The 11,960-nt window shown below is 42.9% G+C and overlaps 1 protein-coding gene across 1 annotated transcript; it reads left to right on the top strand.

Moving 5' to 3' along the window:
* The first annotated feature begins 1,895 nt into the window (after positions 1-1,895).
* Positions 1,896-11,563, top strand: timm50 (translocase of inner mitochondrial membrane 50 homolog (S. cerevisiae)). The gene is made up of 11 exons (XM_063205838.1): positions 1,896-2,142; positions 4,504-4,660; positions 4,944-4,975; positions 5,126-5,147; positions 6,271-6,329; positions 7,040-7,159; positions 7,620-7,724; positions 8,333-8,431; positions 9,562-9,718; positions 10,291-10,397; positions 10,911-11,563. The coding sequence occupies exons 1-11, from the start codon at positions 1,927-1,929 to the stop codon at positions 11,013-11,015; spliced, it is 1,179 nt and encodes a 392-aa protein (XP_063061908.1). The 5' UTR covers positions 1,896-1,926; the 3' UTR covers positions 11,016-11,563.
* Positions 11,564-11,960: the final 397 nt, after the last annotated feature.

Below are 11,960 nucleotides of genomic sequence, written 5' to 3'. Positions count from 1 at the left end.
GTGAAGCCAGCTACACTACTATGATTCGCAATATGGCCGTCACCATCTCTTCCTCTTCAAAATAAAAGTTCCTCTGTAAAATAACACAGCTAGCCAAAATACATACACGACCTGTGTGGCTGAGTTCCTAATGATTACATGAAATTTTCGAGAAGAAAATCCTGAATTTGAATAGGTTCCATGCCAGGCAAATTAGCCTAGGCATTATTGATAGATGTGCATTAAATTGCCATACATGTGGGTCAGTTCATTTCAATACTGTATTGTGAATTTGAGGAGGTACTAATCTATCCATACACACATAACAGCAAACATTATTATTATTATTAACCTATTATAATGCAACTCCACTATAAGGCATGACATGTATGAGGCAGTATGGTTCATTTCCTCATTGGTGCTGAGATGGGCTATGCTGCCTACTGACCTTGAAATGGCTGAAGAAGGAAGGCATCTTTGAGGAAGGCATCTAACCCCACACTGCTCCAGGGTCTAATACCAATAGGCTACCCTTGCTCTTGTAGTTGTGGTTACGGATGTAAGACCGGTGGTCTTCACCAATCCTTGTTTTCAGGCTTCTGATGGTCTTTCTTGCCGATGTAGGCCATCCCACACTGACATCTGAGCATATAAAAATAACATTGTTAGTGTTTCATGTTATGACGCCCTTGATGTGCAAAAGTTTCCCTGTGACGGGATGATGGAAGGTGGAAGGTCTTTGTTTTGGTGTTGAAGTTGCACACACTGGGCAGTGGGCAGCACACATGTAGTTTCACTGGGGGACACTGTGCACCTTGGCCAAGGTCAATAATGCAGTCAAGGACCCCAGAATACTTCAAAATAGGCCTACAGTCATGTGCTGGTGTTGAGAACTCAAAAATGGAAATGCGACATGAAATCGCACCATGCAGGCTTTATTCATTCCTAATGGTGTTTCAAGACTACATTTTAACATTTCCAGCTACTTTACTGAGATTGTGGGATGTATATGTAGGATACTATGCCATGGCCTTCATTTACTTGAAAGTGTTAATATTTGGACCTAGGCGTAAAACTGGGTCCAGGGCCAACCTTGTATTGGTGGTGGGTAGGGGCAATATATGACCTTGGCAAGCCGTATGGGGGGCCCTATCGGAGTTTTGCCCTTGGGCCTTGTGTGCAATTGTTTCACCAGTCGCAACTATGCATGCGACATACTAGTGTTACAGTAGGCCTACGTGTGTGTAATCTAATTGAAAAGCACTCATGCTGTAGCACCCGCTAGAAATCCATCTTTGCCATCCCCTCCTCACCCCCTTGTATTGCTGATCAAGCAGCCACAGATTTTAAATTTGTCAGAGCATTTTTTTTAATCCACTTAGCAACATATGTGGAACATGCTGCTATTTGCTATCCTCACATTTTACTGCCCTGGTATTTTGTAAGGATGTTACCAAAGAAATTCTAGTAGGGGCTGTGATGTTACTTTCAATCTGACACTGCAGAGCCATACAAATCAGAGTTAGGCTAATCCCTCTGACCTCTGTGTTACATTTTTAACAAAGATGGCGGTTCATGGAGCCTTTGACACACTGATTGCTATTCACATAGTTCCAAAATAGTTCCAGGAAGTTTGCGTCGAACACAGAAAGTGCAGTAAATATAAGCAATTCATTTGAATTCATTTTTTATGCCATCTTTGCTTATTATGTAGTGGTTCTGTGTTAGTCTCTAGCAAAAATAAAGCTGCTGGATATCAACGTGAATTATGTCACATAATGACTTCATGTACCCTGGCTGTCACAACTCTAAATTCCATGGCTCTGAGACACCGGGTTGGCGTGGACGCGTGATTGGATGCCAGAGAGATCTGTCAACGACGACAAAACGGAAGCACCAATGGCATATCTCCTGTATTTCCCGATGAAGGTTTGCTAATAATGCAAGATGGCGGCGATGTCTGTGTACCCCATGTGTGTTCGCGCCAGCTATGGCCTTCTCAGTTTACGCAAAGGTGTTCAACGGCTAAATCCATCTGTAAATGAACTGTTTCGTGTATTGTCCACTGACACTTCTAAACCCCCAGACAGCCAGAGTAGCCCCGGAGGTGGAGTAACACAAGCGATTTTACAAGAACGTCTTCAACAGCAACAGAGGGCACAGGTGAGCAGTCTGAGCAAGTTAGCATTTTACAGCAATTTGCATTTTCATTCGTTCACCGAAGCGTGTTGTTTTATCAGTCGAACCAACAGATTATGCGGTGGCCATTTGAGAGTACGTTTGTCTACATTAAATTGCGGTTTCTGGTTGTTCTATGTGGTCTCCTCTAGTATGGTACTTGCTGAGTAACCGGCCGATGTGTCCCCAACCACGTACGGCTTCTGCTCATAACGTACGTGATGATAATCTGGGAAGTAGTAGCAGCACCTCGGTGGTCAGCGGTGGGGATTTGTTTAAGTAAGCTGCTGATTGTCAAGAACTAAAATCGACACGCTGCAGCCCAGTTCCTTATTACATGACACCTCATTCAGACAGGACAGCCTTGGACTGAATGTACAAGGTTGCATAGGCGTGGATAGGCGGCTGTCACATGAAGGAACTCCGCCTCTTAACCCTGACGCTTGGATTCATTAATTTCGGATGAATTTGCGAACCTATGCTTATAAGGGACGGCAACAGCAGTACTGACGTCCAGACCTTTGATTAGCTACTATGACATCCTCCGATTGATGCTCCGATTGAAAATGTGTCTCAATCATCACTTGCTTGGCGGATGCTTGCATGCATGGAGCGAGAGGAGAGAATGTGTGTCACAAGGTCATGCCATTGCCATCCCAATCCCCGGGGAAGACACACTGAAGTTGAGTGCCCACCAGGACTATCAATATAGCATCTCCATTCATTCATGTTGTCTGACTTTTGACATCACATGCAAGCAAACGCATTCTTGTCTTCATGCTAGCGACATCCACCTTAACAGGGAAAGTACATTTTGTAACTTTGTTATATGTTTGTTGTATAGTCAAATTATATATTTTGAGCATTTTGGAATATGTGAGTCAATTGGTCAGAGAGGTCAGATAAGATTGGAAGGTTGTTGGTTCGAATCCCCCTCACCTCTCCTCACACCCCCAGCCATGGCTGAAGTGCCCTTGAGCGAGGCACCTTACTCCACAATGCTCCTTTACCCTGTAAATGCGTAACTTAGAGTTGCTTTGGATTAATGCGTAAGCTAAGTGTAATGAAATGTAATGTATGTCTTGGCTAGAAGGACTTCAAACGCCTTCGACTTACCGTTTGAACAAAAGGCCTTTAGACGAAGAGAAGACAGCCCAACGAAGAAAGATTTTCTAGAATTTCCTTTTCTGGGTATATCACAAAATGTTGAAGGTGCACAGACAGAAGTCCCACTCTGTGAACTTTGTGGAACATCCGTTTTTCGAACTACACTGTTATCGTTTGCAGTTTCACCTAGGGGTGGGTATTGCCAACTACCTTGCGATACGATACACATCTCAATGCAGGGCCCACAATACGATGCGTATTGAGAAACATGTGCATCCTGATTAGGAGTGGGTATTGCCAACCACCTCGCGATACGATACGCATCCCAATACAGTTGCTGTATGTGCCAGATACTGTTTGCTCACTTGCCATTTAATGTTGGGGACATTACATTGCACTTAGCTGACGCTTTCTTTTATCCAAGGCGGCTTATAGTTATTTTAAGTACAGGGTATTGGTTATAGTTCCTGGAGTAGTGTGGGGTTATGTTCCTTGCTCAAGGACACTTCAGCCATGGAGTGTGTTGGGGAGTGGAAGGGTGGGATTTGAACTAGCAACCTTCTGATCCACTAGGGGCCTTTACTAAGAAGCTGGTTCAGTAGTAAACCAGGACGTTGTAAACCTGCTAATAGATGCACTGGCAAGCATTATTTAGTTACGAAAATTGGCACTCCAGACTCTTCTATTAAATGATTTATCTCTACCTCAAGGTTAAGGTATCCTGCTTTACTGTTGAACCAGCTTCTTAGTACACCCCATAGGCCACGGCTGCTCAGCCATCTGAATGGCCAATAATAGCTGTGTTTCAACTTGGCGTCTATTTTTGACTGCATCTGCATGTAGTCAGATATGCATTAAGGGCTGACGGTGTTGCATGATGGGTAAAAATTGTGTCCAAGTTGACCAAATGTAGTGCCCATGTCACCAAGACGCCACCGTGTCACATGGTTCCAAATACTTATTTTCCTGCAATTCCTTGCTTGTCTCCGTCGATGCTCATCGCTTCCACCGTGATGCACATTTGAACTGATTGCCCTAAAAGTTCACTTTCGTCTGTAGTTGCCTTGTCCCACACCCCTAAACAGCTTTCAGTGAATCCCAATAGGAGAATCTTTCTTTCTCTGAGTTCGATAATATTCCCCAATTCAGTTGGTGGGTGTTTCTAGCCCCTTGTTCCCCAGCAAATATAAAATGGAGTAAACTTTTTTTTTTCTTTCTGCTGCTTCTTTTTTCAACAAGGACCAACAGTTTGACGACGATGGCGACCCCAACCAAAGACGAGGGAAAGGAGAGGACAAGGACCAGAAGGAGAACACAGCCTACGCCAAAAAAATAGTCGTCAGATTAGCCGGCCTCATGGGACTGGGCTCTGCAGTTGGAATGGTGTATATATTTGGTGAGTATTTCTTTTTAATATACCGGTATATATTTTTCGGGGGGGGGTTGCCTTTATTTCGAGATAGGACAGTGAAGCAAAGGACGCGTCAGCTGCGTTGCAGACGAGGGCCTTACCGTTAGAGCCACGGTAGAGCTTTTTGGAGAGTATTATGACTTTAGAATGAAGAGGTGGCTCACACTCAGTTCTTCTTTCCTTCGCGTGCTGTGCCACTTTTGCTAAGGTTAAGATATTCACCAGTTTTGTCCACTAGAGAATTTATGAGGTTTGTCTCTTTCCTTAGGTACAAATTCAGTGGATGAACAAGGAAACAAGGTTTGTGAAGAGCTGTTTATGTATGCATGTACCTGAATGCTAAGTAACAGATAAATTGTTTTTTTAAAAGAATGCATGCCGACAGTGATGTTTTTTTCTGTCACTCGACATTAATACAAATTCAATGTTTTTTTTTTTCTTTTTCATTAGATCCCAGATGAGTTTGATAATGGTAAGTTCTGCCCTCTTGTGTGTTACACATGACTACACAATAGACAGTAAATGTATCCACTTTATTCTTGGGGTTCGCTGCTGAGGTAGCGGGAAAGGGGTGACATTTCTGGTTCAGCTGATGACCCAAGTAAACAAATACCTTTTAACATTTTAACTTTTTTAGCATTTTTTACTTTTTCTGAGTAGGAATTGTTAAGCTGGTTGAACTGCCCTCTCTTGTTATACATACCCTAATTGTCATCAGTTAAATAAGACATTCTTGAAAGGACAGTTGTAGAATTTTCCACTGGTGACAGTAATTATACTGCAATTAACATGTGAGCTTAAGTACTGAAATCAGATACCGTTCATTGCCATTCATAGTTTTTATGAATCTGAAATGCACTATGAATGTGATTCCTTGACATGATGGCATGCACATGCAAAAATGGCTGCATGCTGTTCAATATTCCTACTGACTGGTAGTGGTGTGTTGGTGGCATTTCTGCAGTTAGACAGATAAGAGCCATTGTACTGATCATGTGTTTTGCTATCGCGTTTGTGCTGATTACTCACAGCCAGTCTAATAAAGGAGCAATAAGGCACACAGGATAGGGAGAGCAGCCACTGTATCAGTGGTTCTCAACCTTTTTTGAATTAATGCCCCCCCCCCCTTAGTATTTGCCTCGATGACAACTAAGCACCGCTCCTCTCAACTGTATGCTTCTCAACGCCTCCCCTAGGGCTCCCCAATGCCCCTTGGGAGGGGCTGTACCGTTGAGAAACACTACGCTACATGCTCATTAGCAAGAAATGAAAATTCATCTCTTTAACAGCAGAATACAGTAGCACAAAAACACTGTACAAAGATTTCAGGAAGAAAAAGCACACCCATTTTCGTCAACATTCATTCCAGTGTTATCTGAAGGAAAGAAATAAATCAACTTTCATATCATTGTCCTTCACATAACAATGATCCAGCTGAAGTCATATCAAAGACAAGACTGTCCACCTCCCACCCAACCCCCGACAACCGACCTTGCTACAGAATGTTGATTTTGTTTCCTTTGTTTTGTAATGAAAATGGCCTGTTGTGTTGCTGTGATGCACAAGACCAAAGCGTGTCCTATTTTTCTATTTAGAAGTGCCAGTCGTTCAACATTTGAAGAGGACACTTAAATACTTTCAAGACTACAGACAGGTAAGTTTGGACAGGGCAACACCTAATAAAACACGTCACAAAAAATGCCGTCACCTTTAGCTTCCTCTGGTTTTCTCACCCACATTCATCTGTTTTGCTTGTTGATTGTATATCAGAGAACTTCTAAAACCATAGTTTTGGTTCAATGCTGCTCTCAGAGCCATGGCATTCAGAGTCGTGATAACCGGGGTACAGGAAGTCGGTTGGTGACATCACATGGTTCACGTAGATTCAAATATTTCTACGCAGCAGCTTTCTTTTCACTACAGACTAACAGAGAACTACAACATAATAACAAGCAAAGATGAATTAAAATGAGTTACATTTACCTTAACTGCACTTTCTGTGTTTGACACACACTTCCTGGAACTGTTTTGGAACTATGTCAATGGTGATCTGGTGAAAAATTGAACCCTGAGGTCAATGGAATTAGCCTAACTCTTACCATGGCCGTGGGCTCACCTTTCTCTGTCTCTCCATGCCGAGGAAGAGTATATATATATACCTTCTCTGGCCACCAATTTACAAATGTAGGACCGTTTGTCAGAACACCGGTGCAAATCCTACCGGTCAACATCGCTCCACAGAAGACGGGTACCAGACGTAGTGCGCAGCCAAGCGTCTTGGTGGAAGTACGTAGGACGGTGTGCGAGGCTAACAGTACCCTTCATCTGTTTTGCTGAAACGCCGCACCTTTCTGTTTCACACAGATGATTATTGAGCCCACCAGTCCGAAGCTCCTCCCTGACCCCCTGCGGGAACCCTACTATCAGCCGCCGTACACGCTGGTACTGGAGCTCACCGATGTCCTGTTGCACCCAGAGTGGTCGGTGAGTTTCAGTTGTCACAGAGGGCGCGCTCAACTTCTAGAGGTAAATAAACTTTGGGTGCTCGAGAAAAAAACAACAAGAGAGGAGAGGAGAGACTTGGAGTGCAGAAAATCAAAACTCGCATGCTTAGCCTCATTATTTATTTATCAAACACCACCATGTCCACAAGCAGACGCGTTTCGACCCTTGAAAGGTGGTATTGACCTTAAAGGGCCTAAACACATCTGCTTATGGACATGGTGTTATTTGATAAATAATGAGAGTAAGCTAGCTTGTGAGTGCGGATTTTCTCCTCTCCAAGTCTCTCCCCTCCTCTCTTAGTTTTTTTCACGCACCCAAAGTTTATTTTTTAAAAAGGTGTTCTGAAGGTAAGGTACTGCTTTGGACATTGATCGTCATGGCTGTGGATGAACCTACAGTAGTTACAAATCTGTTTTTGCTACCGTCTCCTTCTCTTTAGCTGGCGACAGGCTGGCGCTTCAAGAAGAGGCCAGGCATAGATTACCTCTTCCAGCAACTGGCTCCCCTCTATGAGATCGTCATCTTCACAGCGGAGACTGGCATGGTGAGCGTCCACATTATACAAGTGTAGATCTTCGTTGCAAAATGACATGTATCCATTTTGGGAAATTGACGTTTTTCCAGTGGGCATTGCATTGAAAAATGCATTTCATATGATATTGAAATTACATAATATTTGGTACCATTACGGCTTATCCAGTCTATCTGGGTTTGTGGGAACCGTTGAATGTTCAAGTACAATTCTAGAAGATCTGGGGGAAAATTCGTACTCCTCAAATGAATGCCAAGGCTATTCAAGAAATGTGCTAAAGACAAGCTGGGCTACTTCACAGTGACTAGACCCAGAGATGACTGGAGCACTCAGCAACTTTTTTAGAGGTTTTTTTATCATTTTGTGCACCAAAATAATAAAAAACCTCTAAAAAAGTTGCTAAGTGCTCCAGTCATGTCTGGGTCTAGTCACTGTGAAGTAGTCCAGCTTGTCTTTATACTGCTGTCCTCGACGGTGAGCACCACCAAGGCTGAAGCGCAGACATCCCCTCTTTCAAGAAATGTGTTGTTTGAATGTTGTACAGTTTGCAGCTTAAAAGGTGTAACATACTGTAACTGGCTCTGCATGGTTGTCCTCCTCCATCTCTTCTCTCCCAACAGACGGCATATCCCCTCATTGACAGCATAGACCCCCAGGGCTTCGTTATGTATCGGCTTTTCAGAGATGCCACGCGTTATGTGGAAGGACATCACATCAAGGTCAGCTTTTTCTTTGTTTAGTGTCACTAATGCGTAACTGAGTATGGTCAGACAACATGACTGCAGTCAAAGACCATTTGAAGAGTTCAGATGCAAAAACCCCCAAGTGCCTTTTCAGAAAATAATCTTAATTCATTTTTGTTTAATACAAAGCTATCAAAATTTCATATTTTATCATTTTATTTATGTAATATAACTATTTATATGTATTATCAAGTACATGAATGTAAACCAAACCAACAACGGGGTTCTCTAAAAATATAGAAGTGTAGGTCTTCAGAAATGGAGTTAGGGGGTTTTGCTTCTGAACCCTTCATTTCTAATGGGGCAGCCGTGGTGTAATGGTTAGGAGCCACCCTTGCCTCTCCCTACACCTCCCTCCATGGCTGAAGTGCCTTTGAGCAAGGCACCCAACCCCTCATTGCTACAGGGACTGTAACCAATACCCTGTAAATAACTGCAAGTCGCTTTGGATGAAGGCGTCAGCGAAGTGTAATGTAATGTAAATGGTAAATGGACTATATAGTGCCTTTTCACCCCTTCGCATACTTTGCATGCCTCACATTCACCCATTCACACTCACATTCACACACTGGTGGCAGTGGCATGATCATAGCCAACATCACTTTGTATCCGCTAGTGATGTTGGCTATGATTATGTCCTCGATTTTAAGTCGCTTTGGTTATAAAGCGTCTGCCAAATGTAATGTAATGTAATAATGTGATGTAATGAGCCACCACCGCCCCATGTAATGTTAAAGGGGTATGCCACTATTTTGGGGCTTATTACAGTTAAAATCGTTGGCTGGGGTTTATAAAGGTGGTAAAGTGTCTTATTTTTCATGTTAAGCGTTGTCTTGCTTTAAGATAAGTTAAAAGGGGGAGTATGTAGCTAAGCTAGTGAAAGTCATTGGATCACTGTAGCATGTAACATGCTACATGGATGCATTGACTTTCACTAGCTTAGCGACATACTCCCTCTTTTAACTTGTCTTAAAGCAAGACAACGCTTAACATGAAAAATAAGACACTTTACCACCTTTATAAACCCTGGCCAACGGTTTTAACTGTATTAAGCCCCCAAATAGTGGTATACCCCTTTAACTGTTACTGGCTTGTGTGTTTTGTAGGATGTGTCTTGTCTGAACAGGGACACCTCCAAGGTGATTGTGGTGGACTGCAAACGCGAGGCCTTCAGCCTTCAGCCCTTCAACGGCCTGGCGCTGCATAAATGGGACGGGAACTCGGAAGACCGCACTCTCTACGACCTGGCTGCCTTCCTCAAGAGTATGTGCCTGTCTTGGTTTGAGTGTGGTAGAGTGGTCCGTACACGGCGTATGAGCTCCAAAAAATGTAAACTTTATTTCATTATTGTGAGGAAGATCCCACTGGTGGATCAAAATGTTACCGATTGAATAATGAAATTAAGTTTATAGTTTTTGGAGCCACTTTTGTCTGGTACCTGGATTTTTGTTTTGTGCATGTGCGCACCCCAACCTCCGAACACCTATCTTGTTTTGAACCTTCACTGTAAACAATGAAATCTTAGCAAGCTTATTTTTCTATTTTCAAGTAAAAACATCTGGTCAATTTTAATTTAAATAAAAATCACATAATAAGTAGTACATTTCTATAGGAATTTAGAACGAGAACTTAGACTATTTCGAAACTAGTTCCCAAACTGAAATGACAGTCAAGCCTTCCACCCACTTATTTAAATCTCGTGTTTGTGAGGAGACACTCAATTTGACCTGGGCGTGGCGAATCCCTTAAAGCGATACATAATTTCTGGAAATATGCTTACAGTCCCTGACTGACTGGGGATATGGTAACAGAATGATGCCGTTTCTCCTTAACAGCTATTGCGATGAGTGGGGTGGAGGATGTTCGGACGGTGCTGGAGAACTATGCCCTTGAGGAGGACCCGATTGAGGCCTTCAAACGAAGACAAGCACAGCTGGCACAAGTAAGCTAAGCCTTTTATACAGGTACAGACACACATTTTTTTTTAAAAATCACATCCATGTAAGGACTTGTAATTTAGTAAGAGTTCTACTATATGTTTTGGAAGTGTTCTGCAGACATGCGCGCACACGCGCACACGCGCACACGCGCACACACACACACACACACACACACACACACACACACACACACACACACACACACACACACACACACACACACACACACACACACACACACACACACACACACACACACACACACACACACACACACACACACACTCTCTCACTCACTCGCGCTTATAGAACCACTGAGCTAAGCCAAGCTTTGCAGAACCACATATCTGAAGAGAGTCAGGTTAGGAATATTAAGCCTGCTGAAATTAAAAGTGAATATTAGGAATATTAAGCCTGCTGAAATTGAGCTGCTTGCTGTTCACTGCTTATAAATGACTTGCTTTTAATTACATTTTTTTGTCTGTGTTTCTTCTTTCTCACATGTGAACCAAAAGCAAGAGGAAGAGCAGCGTCTTCTTCTGGAGGCGGCGCAGCAGAAGAAACAGGGCTTCTCTCTGGGCTCCATAGCGGGGCGCTGGTTCAAATCAAAGCAGCAATAAAAATGGGGAATACCCAATCCGAGACCCTCCTTAAATATCGGAAAGGACAGAGAACTGGGTCTGCTACATAATGTTGGACGTAAATGGTGGGCACAAGTGGACATCACCTCCCATACCGACCTGCGTACCTTCTATGCGTACACACTTTGGGGAAAGGAGATCGGGGACATATTTCACTTCTCCATTGAAGTCCTTGAGGATGTCATGTCAGTGACGGATGAGACGGATCGGCAACACACTACTTTCCCTCCTTCCCATCATTAAATGCCTCAGTCTCTTGAGTCTGACCCATCACAGCCTGTATCTTCGCAAGGATTACATGAAACTTGTTTAATGAAGTTTATTTTAAAGCAATGATCAGACTGTGAGAGAAAAAAAAGGTGGCAGAATATATTCTGGCTTAACCTGTGATCATTGTCATCATTCGCCAGCCACAGAGTTCAACGCGACCCAAGTGTATGTTGTCTGAAACACTTTTTTCATTTCACATAATGCAGTTTTTGCCGCCCATCCATTTGTTCTTAAATAAATAAGTTATGGTGACTTTCTATTTACTCTGTTGTTAATCAGTTGACCTCAGTGATGTTCAGCCACAAGGCAGTAGACCTGGGGCCACCTATACTTCAAAGCTGGTTCAGGAGTAAACCTGGTTAAGTAAAGAGGTAAATCATCTAAAAGAAAAGCTTGGAGTCCTCATTTTCTTTCGAAAATGAGCACTCCAGGCTCTTCTATTAGATGATTAGCAAAAAACAGGGGCCCTATACTACAAAGCGGGTTCAGGAGTAAACCAGGTTAAGTGAAGAGGTAAATCATCTAATAGAAGAGCCTGGAGTGCTCATTTTCGAAAGAAAATGAGGACTTCAAGCTTTTCTTTTAGATGATTTACCTTTTTACTTAACCAGGTTTACTCCTGAACCAGCTTTGAAGTATAGGTGGCCCCTGTTT

The sequence above is a fragment of the Engraulis encrasicolus genome, chromosome 8 (assembly GCF_034702125.1).
Source record: "Engraulis encrasicolus isolate BLACKSEA-1 chromosome 8, IST_EnEncr_1.0, whole genome shotgun sequence".
Classification (NCBI taxonomy): Eukaryota; Metazoa; Chordata; class Actinopteri; order Clupeiformes; family Engraulidae; genus Engraulis; species Engraulis encrasicolus.
Note: the sequence above shows the minus strand (reverse complement) of the source record. Positions and strands in the feature narration are given on the sequence as shown.